The sequence below is a fragment of the Dendrobates tinctorius genome, unplaced genomic scaffold (assembly GCF_039654945.1).
Source record: "Dendrobates tinctorius isolate UK_male_01 unplaced genomic scaffold, ASM3965494v1 ptg000250l, whole genome shotgun sequence".
NCBI lineage: Eukaryota > Metazoa > Chordata > Amphibia > Anura > Dendrobatidae > Dendrobates > Dendrobates tinctorius.
The window spans coordinates 10,161,517-10,173,761 of NW_027361917.1; the positions used below are offsets into that span (position 1 = coordinate 10,161,517).

The window sequence follows — 12,245 nt, forward strand, 5'->3', positions numbered from 1 at the left end:
ACAATGATCCCAAACATAAAGCTGGTGGAGCTAGTGGAGCTGGTTGTATTGACAGAGGAGTCACGAGTTCTTTTTCCGGGCTCCCTCTGGTGGTTAGAGGAGGTAATGGAGCTGATCTAGTTGACAGAGGCCTGCCACCTGATAATGAGGACGACGATTGGACATGTGGAGTCTCTGACTGAATTTAAGACAGCCGACTCCCTCTATCCCTGCTGGTGATTTTTCCTGCCTCCTGAGGTCTTAGTTTCCAGTTCCATCCCTGCATGCTCAAGCTAAGTGTTCTTTGCTATTGTTCACATTTGATTTTAGTTTTGTTTATTCAGTTTTGTGTGGTCAGCCAGCCCCGGCTGGGGCTGTGCTGAATTTCCATCCTTATGTTACTGTTTGTGTCAGTTTGTTTTTTGTCCCTTATTAGATTGGCCTCTTTTTGCTCTGCTTTCAGAATGTGCTGATATAGTGGGAGAAGTCTAGTGACTTCAGAGTTTTTGCTATCAGAAGTGTTGGACATTTTTGCAGGGTTTTTTGCGTGATTGCAGATAATGTCTTCCCTTTCCTGGCCTTTCTAGTTAGTGTGGGCCCCATCGTTTGCTCAGCCTATTTTCCTACCTGTGTTTGTGTTTTCATTTTTTCTCACCGACAATATATGCTTGGGGGCTGTCTATTCCTTTGGGATCTGCTCTGGGGCAGTTTAGATTTCCCCTTTTCTTGCTTTAGGCTTATTTAGTTCTCCGGCTGTGTCGAGGCATCTAGAATCATCGTAGGCACGCTCCACGGCTTCTGCTAGCTGTGTGGATAAGATCAGGGGTCTGCAATCCGCTTAGTTACCAACCTCTCTGGTTTTCTGTAGCTTAGCTTGGTCTTGTTTTTCTCCTCGGTGACCAAATCATAACACTGTGCCATGTTCTGCTTATATAAGTTGGTGGTGGCCCACTCTTTCACAGGGGCCCACTGGAGGATTCTGCGGTGGGAAAGTCTAAGCCTGCACTGACCAAACACTGATCCAAAATTCTGGTGAAAAACATTTGGTATTTTTACATAGAAGTAAAATCGTTGATGTCTGAATGAGACCTAATGCACTAAAGCACACACGCTCTATACAAATACTTTGCATATTGATGCTGTGCTGTTTTCATCTGTGTATTAGAAAGTACTCGTAGCTTGAAGAGGTATCAGAAATCATTGCAGTCAGCTATTCTGTATAGGGTGGTGACCTGCAGATAAACCGCCACAGTTTATCTCACTTTTCATATCTTTATAAAAAAAAATTCATATTCTGCACGTCATAAAATAGATAAAAACCTCCCATTTAATGTTCTTTTCTGTTCTGTTTCCTGCCAATCTCTGTTTAGGACAAAAATAAATATAATAGAATATGCTAGAAACTGTTACAACTTAAAAAGAAAATACCCTACAATAAATAAACAGCAGTACTAGTGCATGAAAACAATATAGGGTACTTGGTAAATATAATTTTGGTTTATTAATACTCTCCAATGTTAAGCCATGGGCTTGTATTGTCAGGTGATATCATCAACCCCACTTGCCACCACCACAGGCCAAGTGGGTGAACCGGGCAAAGCGGCAAAATTGGTACATCTAATAGAGGCTCCTTTACTGGGGTGGCTGCAGGCTGCTATTTTTAGGCTGGGAAGGGCCAATATCCATGGCTCCTTACTAGCCTGAGAATACCAGCCCCCAGCTGTCTGCTTTAGCTTGGTTGGTTGTCAAAAATGGAGGGGACCCCACACCTTTTTTTTTTTTATTATTTATTTAAAAATACGGCATGGGGACCCCTGTATTCTTGATAACTAACCTTGCTAATGCTGACTGTTGAGGGTGCAGCCCGCAGCTGTTAGTTTTGCCTGGTTGGTTATTAAAAATACTGGGGAGAACCCAATATTTTTTTTATATATTTATTATATAGTGGTGGCAGCAGCTGATGAATACTCCCATGAACTGCTGACAGATTACCTTTTAGCAGTAGCATAACAAAAACCCAATGAAAGCCAAAGCTTCTCAAAAATAGCTTAAACAGTAATGTTAATGTCAAGTCAGAATCTGGCTCTAAATTGAATCATAAATGCTATATAACTTGAAAATTATGGTTGTTAAATTCTAGCGGTCCACGTAGTTATCTGTGGCTACTGTAAATATGCCTGAGAACCACCTCCTACCTACTGGCATCCTCTGCTCATCTTGTGTTTATTCATTCTGGTGTAACTTCTTCATCGTGGCATGATGCACATGTGACGTTGTGCCAAGCTGGCTAATCTAAAGAAGAGCCGCAGATGCCGACAGGTGGGAGGCGGTTATCTGGACTCCTCCTTTCCAGTAGGTAAGGATTACTGAGCTAGCCGGTGAATTAGGTCCAAAGAATCAATTCACACCAACGCTGTTGAAAACACAAGGTCCATCATTGTCTTTTGCGAGAAGTTAGTTTTGCACACGTGTGCAAAATTGTCTGAGACCTATGGACACATACACAATACTGGAAATGCTGCCTGAAGCAATTCTAATCTAAGATGATCTAAAGGTATTAGCACTGCAGCCTTGCAGCGCTGGAGTCCTGGGTTCAAATCACATCAAGGACAACATCTGCAAGGAGTTTGTATGTTCTCCCCGTGTTTGCGTGGGTTTCCTCCGGGTACTCCGGTTTCCTCCCACATTCCAAAGACATACTGATAGGGAAATTAGATTGTGAGCCCCATCGGGGACAGTGCCAATAATGTCTGTAAAGCACTGTGCAGTTGATGGCGCTATATAAATGAGTAAAATAAAAAATGTAAGGTGGTGAATGGTTTAGTATTCAATTATTTTGCTGTATTGTAATGCTAATGGCTGAAGTGTTTTCTCTTTTTTATATTCTAGACTTCCTCCCGTTCACTGTACACCCCGGCTTTCCCAAAAATGCAAGCACTAATGACCCTGAAGTAAAGAAAGCAATGAGAATAACAGTCTATGCCTTCAATAACATGTCCAATGATATCTATCTTTCCAAAGAATTAGAAATCCAAAAAGCCATGATTCAGGTGTGAACTATGTAACATTACTTGTGTAGATACACACTCTGCCCCTGTTTCTTATATACAGCATTATGCAACATGTAAATTGTTTATATTTTTTCTTACAGGTTGTGAAAGGAATCAAGTATATGCTAAATGCCAAGTTGGCAAGAACAGTCTGTAAAAAGAACACGGAATACATTTTGGATGAATGTGACTTTCAAAAAGGGCCTCTGAAAAGAGTAAGAAAACTCTATATTATTACTTTATATAGTAATCCTTACCGTTTCTGCCATGTTCCCATTGAAAATGTACTTCTGACATGTCACTGAGATTAGTCATTGATGAGATTAGTCATCAGTGTACAGTCATACCCAAAAATTTGAGACTAAAAAAAGACCATGAATAAGGCTTACTGCCTAAATGCATATGTGCGCCCCTGAGGCTCAGTCGCCACAGAGGTACTGCACCTTCTCCTAAGGTGTAGTGCCCCACCAACTAGGTAAGATGGGAACTCCTTTCCACACTCCAACACCTGCACCCACACACAGGATAGTTCAGTAATGGACCGGATTGCGGCTTAGAGGATAGCAAAGCACCTTTCGTGGGTCCTTGCTTCGTAACACGAGATGTGCTGGGAGGTGGGTGGAGTTAGATATAAAAGAGTGGGAAGGCTTAGAATTGGAGGTTCAGTTCAGATCAGTCTGGAGGAGAGGCTGAAAGCAGGCTGACAGGAGGTCAGCCTGAGGGGAGCTCAAGGCGGAGGAAGGCAGTCAGTCAGGAGAGGCTGAGGACTGGTCTTAGTGGAACGAGCTCACTAGGAAAGGAACAGAAGGAGAAAGACGTAGAATTGTAACCTAAGCTTTCATAAGAGAATGAACAGCGCGGAACGAAGGAGTAGGAGAACAGAGAGGAGTTGTGGGTTGGAAGAGGAACCCTGCCTAAAGGTTCTCAGCGCAAGGCCGGGGCCCGGTCCCCGAGGTTGTATGGACACTTATGGTTCTGCAGCCGACACCGGTGGAGTAGTTGGCTGTAAATGCACTACTTCCATCTAAGACTTGGGACACAACAGCAACCGAATAGAGAGCCAGGACTTTGGAGAAAGGAGTCCCCGATAGAGGCTACAGCTGTCTGTCATACAAGTAGAGTTGTTAGGAACATCTGACAGGAGGAACTTCAGAGTACCACGGTACTGGAGCTCTTCACACTAAAGGTGCAGTAGAGGAGTCGTTCAGGAAAGGTACATGTTGGCGGAGTGTTGGAGTGGAGAAGCCTAACTTGCCCAGGAGGTTGATTGAGTCTCTGCCCCGGAGGACACGGCATGGAAGCGGGCACCAGTGGTTACCAAGAACTGTGAGTAAAGCGTTGAAACTGCAAGCCCTGGTGTCCTCCATTCCTTCTTGCGTCCGCCAGCACTGCTACATTCCCTGCGCCGGACACTACATCATCAAGGTGTCCCCACATCTACACTGCCCTGGGACAACAGCTCTTGCTGTGGAGGGCTATACCACCATTGCTGCATCCCACCATCTGTCCCAGAGGATCTGTCTGCAGCGTCGGCTTAACATCTCCCTTGCCGAACACCACAGGTGGCGTCACGAACTATTCCATTAACCACACACTACCATTGACATTGGGCGCCCAGGGCCACGGACCGGGTCACGGCTGCCGTGATACTTTCCCCCTGACACCGGCCCGGTACCGAGTACCCCACAGCCCTGGGAGGGCGACCCACATAGGTCTGTCCAGCTACCCATTTTATCTTGCTGACAAGTCAGTTACCGCTCCTGGATGTTTTAATGGTGAAATAAGTCAATTTTTATACATTTACCTGGAATAATGTCTCACCGTTGGATTCCTCCTCCTTTGCATTCATGTAGTTGTTTCTCTGACACCATCCGTGTAGGTCAATCTAGTCCAGAATCATCTCCCAGTGTGGTGAGCTGACTAGCTTTATCTATTCTTAAAAGTTTTACTGCTTCAGTTTTATAGTAGCAATTTGTATTAACTTTAGATTGCTATAATGAAGAGTAATCAGATGAATTGCCAAAAATTAAAGTGTCATTAACTGCCATATAAATTAATCACAAAACCCCCAAGTTAACTGAATTTCAGCTGTCACAATATTATGAATTTCAGCTGTCACAATATATCCTATTTACAAAATTTCAGTGAACCTCTCATAGGCTCAGGAGAAAGTGTTAACAAGGACAAGGCATCTGATATCACTAAATGAATTATAGAAGCAGACTGTTGCTTTAAAAAAGGTGCTTAAAATCATAGTTTTCTTCTGTCAACCATTGATATGTGGCGCCCCTGAGGTTCAGTCGCCACAGAGGTACTGCACCTTCTCCTAAGGTGTGGTGCCCCACCATCCAGGTAAGTTGGAGGCTCCTGACCATGTTCCAACACTCGCACCCCACACAATAGAGTAGTTCAGCAAAACCACAATCTAATTAATAAAAATATTGGAGAAAGAGAAACCAATCACAAACTAAAATGTTTCTATACTAATGCACAAAGCATGGGCAACAAACAAGGAGAATTGGAACTGCTAACACAGGAAAAGAAATATGATGTCATTGGAATCACTGAAACTTGGTGGGACAACACACATGATTGGAATACAAGACTAGAAGGATACAACTTATTTGCAAGAAACAGACTTGATAAACGAGGAGGAGGTGTCGCATTGTATGTTAGAAACGCGTATATCTGCACAGAGATTGAAGCTTCAGAGTCTGGGAGTTCTGTGGAAACTGTTTGGGTAAGAATACAAGGACAGAACAATGGAAAGGACACCATTGTAGGCATTTACTACAGGCCGCCTGTGCAAGCTGAAGATATGGATGAACTCTTTATGCATTAAATGGCCAAGTTCTCCAAAAAATATGACATAGTTGTCATGGGAGATTTCAACTATCCAGACATTTGTTGGGAATCTCTCTCAGGCAAAACTAACAGATCAAGGAAATTCTTATCCTCTCTTGCTGACAACTTTATCTTCCAAAAGGTAGGGGAGAAAACAAGGGGAACTGCTACCTTGGATCTAATCCTTATAAACAGGGAGGAAACGGTTGAGGAGGTAAAAGTGGCTGGGACCCTAGGAGGTAGTGACCATGCTATTTTAGAATTTTGGATAACTAGAGGAGGAAGACCTGTGAAAACTCAGACGTCAAGGTTAGATTTCAGAAAGGCAGATTTTAAGGGATTCAGAAAGAGAATTGAGGGATCCAATGGCTGGATATCCTTAAAGACAAAAATGTCCAGGAAGGATGGGAAATCTTGAAAAATGAAATTCTCAAAGAACAATTGTTAACAATTCCGAAAAGATGGAAGAATAGGAAGCATTTAAGGAAGCCAGGATGGATGAACACAGAACTTAAGCACATGCTAAAAAGGAAGAAAAAAATGTTTATAAAATGGAAAGAGGGAGGCATATCTAAAGAAGAATATAATGCTGTCTGCAGAACCTGTAGGGCACAGATCAGATTATCTTAAAGCTGAAAATGAATTGAGGCTTGCAAGAGATGTCAAAAGCAATAATAAAGGATTTTGGGGATATATCAAAAGTAAAAGAAAAGTAAAAGATGCTATAGGATTTTTACAGGATGAAAATGATGAAATGGTAAGACAGGATGTTGAGAAGGCTGAACTTTTAAATTCCTATTTTGCATCTGTTTTCTCTCAGAAAGGAAATGTAACATCAACTGTTCTTCACTGTCCTATTAAGGGAATAGAAGAATCCAGGATATCTATAAACAGAAAGATAGTGAGGAAACACTTAGCTAACCTAAATGAATTCAAGTATCCAGGTCCAGATGAATTACACCCCAGAGTACTGAAGGAGATTATAGAAGAAATTTTTGAACCCCTCTCCATAATCTTTGAAAATTCTTGGAGAACAGGAGAAGTGCCAGAAGACTGGAGAAGAGCAAATGTTGTTCCTATCTTCAAAAAGGGGAAGAAGGTGGACCCAGGCAACTATAGGCCGGTGAGTCTGACTTCTATACCAGGAAAGATCTTTGAACAATTTATTAAACAACATGTATGTCAGTACCTGGATAAGAATGAAGTGATTAAACAGAGTCAGCATGGGTTTGTAACTAATAAGTCATGTCAGACTAACTTAGTTTCCTTCTATGACGGAATCACTGATTGGGTGGATCAAGGAAATGCTGTAGATATAGTATATCTTGACTTCAGCAAAGCATTTGACAAAGTCTCTCATACAATCCTTATTGAAAAAATGGCTAAGTATGGAATGGACAAGGCAGCTGTTAGGTGGATTCATAACTGGCTTAGTGATCGGACCCAAAGAGTGGTCGTAAATGGCTGCACATCCAGTTGGAAGAATGTCTCAAGTGAGTTACCACAGGGCTCTGTCCTGGGCCCTGTATTGTTCAACATCTTTATCAACGATTTAGATGAAGGAATTGAGGGTAAACTGATAGCTTTGTGTCATCAGCAAATTTAATTAGGGATAGCTAATACTAGAGAAGAGAGAGAGGATTCAAAAAGATATAAATAAACTGGAGAAGTGGGCAGCAACTAACAGAATGGTTTTTAACAGGGAGAAATGCAAAGTACTACATCTGGGCAATAAAAATGAAAAAAGCATATACAGAATGGGAGGAATAGGGCTAAGTGACAGTACATGTGAAAAAGACTTGCAGCAGCAAAAAAGGCAAATGCAATTCTAGGATGTATTAACAGAAGCATACAGTCTAGATCACGTGAAGTCATTATTTCCCTCTACTCCTCTTTGGTCAGACCTCATCTGGAATATTGTGTCCAGTTTTGGGCACCACATTTTAAAAAAGACATCAACAAACTGGAGCAAGTTCAGAAAAGAGCGACCAGAATGGTGACCTGTCTGCAAACCCTGTCTTATGAGGAAAGGTTGCAGGATTTGGGAATGTTTAGTTTGCAAAAGAGAAGACTGAGAGGAGACTTAATAGCTGTCTACAAATATCTAAAGGGCTGTCACATTGTAGAAGGATCAACTTTATTCTCATTTGCACAAGGAAAGACTAGAAGCAATGGGATGAAACTGAATGGAAGGAGACGCAGATTAGAAATTAGAAAAAACTTTTTGACAGAGTGATCAATGAGTGGAACAGGCTGCCACGAGAAGTGGTGAGTTCTCCTTCAATGGAAGTCTTCAAACAGAGGCTGGACAGACATCTGACTGGGATGATTTAGCGAATCCTGCTTTGAGCAGGGGGTTGGACCAGATGGCCCAGGAGGTCCCTTCCAACTCTACGATTCTATGATTCATTGCGGCTCCTTGATTAGAGAGAAGCTGCGCACCTTTGGTGGTTCCCTGCTTGGAACACTAGACGTGCTGGGAGGTGGGTGGAGTTGAGAATACATAAAAGAGCGGGATGGTTTAGGATTACAGGTCAGTCAGACAGGAGAGTCTGGGAGAGGAAGCCACTCGGGAGGAGTGGGGATCCCTGGAAGAGGGATGGAGGAAAGAGTGCTGCAGCTGCCTCAGTGATCTGAGCCAGCTGGCACGGGAAAGGAAAGAAGGAGAAGGACATTGAACGGAAGCCTGAGCTTCCATAGAAGGGAAAAGACCAGTACGGGAACGTAGGAGTAAAAGGGAACACAGAGGACGTGGGTTAGAGGAAGAACCCTGCCTAGAAGTTCTAAGTGCAAGGCCGGGACCCGGTCCCCGAGGTTGTATGAACACTAACGGTTCTGCAGCAGACACCGGTGGAGTAGTGGGCTGTAAATGCACTACTCCCATCTAAGACTTGAGTGCACAACAGCAACACGGATAGAGAGCCGGGACTCAGGAGTAGAGAGTCCCCGAAGCAGGCTACAGCTGTCTGCCGTGCAAGTAGAGTTCTTGGGGAACATCTGTCAGGAGGAACTCCAGTGTAACACAGTACTAGGAGATCGTCACACTTGGGCTACTTTCACACATCAGGTTTTCGGCGTCAGGCGCGATCCGGCGTCGTGCCGGAACGCCGGATCCGGCAAATGTTTAGTAAAACCGGATGTGACGGATCCTGTTTTCTGCCGGATCCGTCTTTTTCTTGACAGACAAAACCGGATCCGTCTCATCCGGTTCATCCGTTTTTCTATCCGTTTTTCGACGGATTACGCCGGATCCGGTTTTTAAAATTGACCCTTGTGGCCTTCCGAACGGGATTGGCTACTGGAAAACTAGATATAGCATGTTCCTACAGCCCTTCTTTGACAGGTTGTAGAGAAGAAAGTGCAGGTTGGAGAGAAGAGCAAGTTACTGGCGAAGATGGATGTTGTCATTGGAAATATTACCACTAGAAGTTCTGTGACGGTTTCAGGGACAATTTTCCACTATACTTTATGTCACCTCAAGGCAGAGTACACTGGGATGACAGAGTGTGAGAGATTTTTGCCCTAAACTTGTGTACCTTCTGGACCAACAGTATATACCTTTGCCAACCAAAGTTGGCTATCTTGTAATGGTCTTACTATTTTTACCTTTAGGCCACAGGTGTGTACCTGGTTGTGTTTTATGCAAAGTATTTCACCTTTTAACAAAAGTTGTGTACATTGGTAGGAAATCACCAACAATAAACACAACTTTTTAAGTGAAATACTTTGCTTCAAACACAACCAGGAACACAACTGTGGCAAAAAGCTAAAATTTACCCACAGTTATACCTGGTTTTGAATACCTTTTTACCTTTGAAATACCCTGTATTTAACCTTTTTTTAAAACATAGTTCGCCGCAGAAAGAAATGACAGACAACCATTGTGAAACGATAATTTAACTTTTATTTAAAATTTTTTTTTTTTTGTAAAATGTTTTTAAAGTGCAAAAAAACTTTTTTAGAAAGGTTTTAAACCCAATGGGCATTTTTATTACAAAAAACACACATTACAATTCTGTGTACTGTGGGGTGGAAATACTGCTGGAGGGGCTGCGGGACACTTCGACACTGGGTGTGTGGAGAGAGGACTGGGATCTTGGTGGGGAAGGAACAGTTAGAGGTGAAGGTGTGGGAAAAAACTACAGAATGGGTGGACATGTGGGAAGCAGAAGAGGTGGTGGGTGGTGGAGTGGAGGGTTGGGCAGGGACTGTAGGAGCAGATGATGTTGATGGAAAGTTGTATGGGGAAGGAGTTTGGTACGGGGAAGGAGTTTGGTACGGGGAAGGAGTTTGGTACGGGGCAGGTTGCTGGAAGTGGGGAGATGACTGGTACTGGGGAGGTTGCTGGTATTGGGGAGGTTGCTGGTACTGGGCAGGTTGCTGGTATGTAGTAGGAGGGGGAGGATGAAAAGTGACTGGAGGGGGTGCAGATGTAATAGGAGGGGGAGGATGGAAAGTGGCTGGAGGGGGTGCAGGTGGAGGAACTACAGTGGTGGGAGGTGGAGGTTGGGAGGTAACCTGCTGTAGAGCACCGTGGCACGAATGCATTACATGCATCTGCTGGGCAGGAGAGAGCGTTTCCATGCGCTCCACAACAGACCTGAAAAAGGTGTGGTTTGGCAAAGATCTTGCTTCTGAATGCATGGTTTGCAGAAGTGTCTTCACCTCCAGAATGCTGGAGTTGATCTGCTGAAAGCCTGCGGAGATTTGCTCTGACAAGACTTGGAGACAGTTCTGGAAAGATGCATTCAGATGCAATAACTCTTGCGCATAACTCTTTTCCTGACCCCTCTGCCGCTGTCGCCCAGTACCCGCAGGTGTACTAGAGGCGGCAGGGGCAGAAGGGTGGGGTAAAGGGAAAGCGATCTCCTCACCAGCAGCTTCATGTAATGTAGGCGGCCACGATGCTCCTGTGCTGGTGGATGGGACAGATGGGTCGAATGTGTGGGAAGGCAGGGAAGGTGCAGATGTACCGGGGCGGTCGAAGTGTCCCTCGGTGCCGGTCTCCTCAGGGATCGCCTCAGAAGGGTCCAATCGTGCAGGCTCCCGAGTGCTGCTCACCGTGCTGTGGAATAAAGAGAAAAAAAAACAATTAAAATACTGACATGGTATGGCCCTGGCTGAAAAAAAAAAGTTACATCTAACATTTTTTTCACATGTGGTGTGTAATATTTACCTTCTGGTGAGCATTGTTTCCCGGAGGAACGACAGGGCTTGTGCGTACTTGTACTTGCTCCTGCGTCCTCCAGATCCACTCGGGGCCCGCATCTCTTTATTGAACTCCTTCTTGAAACGATCCCTCACAGACCGCCACCGATTCACAATTCTGTTCCCTGAAACGAGAAAGGAGTGGTTAGTATACAACATCAGTGTTTCACAAACTCCAGTCCTCATGGTCCCCAGGGGTCATGTTTTCAGGATTTCAATAGTAAATAGAAATCCTGAACACATGATCCGTGGGGACCACGAGGACTGGAGTTCGGGAAACACTGGTTTACATCAAGCAACCGTTACTGTATATACTTACGCTCTTTAATCTGGTCCCGAGCTTCGAGGTCCTCCCAGCGGCCCACAAGGAGAGAACAGATTTCCTCCCAGAGTCGTCAGGTAATGATCAGGTCAGCGTGGCGGCGGTCAGCCATATTCCAGAGCGGCTCCCTTTCTCTGACGAGATCGATGAGGCGGTCCACATCAATCCCTCCATCCTCACCGTCAGAGTCGGGAGCACGCTGTGAAGGCTGTTAAAGAAAAAGACAAAAATAACATAATTAGCCTCCACAAAAGAAATGAAATAAAAAGTGCAAAAAAACAAAGCAAAAATATCTATACTTACACGCTGGTGACCGCCGCGTTGCTGTCGCCGACGACCCTGGGAGGCACTGCGAGGACCTCTTGGCCGAGCACCAGATTGGGAAGACTAGAGAAGAAAACAAAAAATGTTATGAGTTTGGATGTAGGCATTTGTTTGCTGTGTGTGGTCTGCAGAACATTGTTTTCTATGTGTTGTGTGTAGTGTGATGTTGTGTTTCTGCGTTTGATGCAAAAAACTTACGAATTGTGAGCCCACTCCAAGCGTCTGTCCACCCCTTCCTTCTTCTTCTGGGAGCTCCTCTTCATCTTGTGATTCCTGTTTTGAAATAAAAGGCAATGAATAGACATATATTACAGAGATGATGGATTTTGGAAATAAAAACTTACCGTCAAACGCTGACGATGCGAGGGAGGGCTCCCAGAAGAAGATGTGCTGTCCTGTTGATGGCCAGACTCCATGGCTGTGGGTATTGCTGCTGCCAGTGATGCCATTTCTGCTGCTGCTGCATCTCTTTGGCGGCTGTTGAATAAAGAGAAACAAAGGGCCAATGAATATCTTGA

General features: G+C 44.1%; 1 protein-coding gene across 2 annotated transcripts in view; it reads left to right on the forward strand.

Annotated features, from left to right (window-relative positions):
- The window catches only part of CST7 (cystatin F), a 148,805-nt gene that overhangs the window by 30,573 nt on the left and 105,987 nt on the right, over positions 1-12,245 (forward strand). For both annotated transcript variants that reach the window (XM_073557469.1, XM_073557468.1), the window contains exons 2-3: positions 2,869-3,029; positions 3,131-3,244. In XM_073557469.1, the coding sequence (XP_073413570.1) occupies positions 2,869-3,029; positions 3,131-3,244 (275 nt within the window). The remainder of the gene's footprint in view (positions 1-2,868; positions 3,030-3,130; positions 3,245-12,245) is intronic.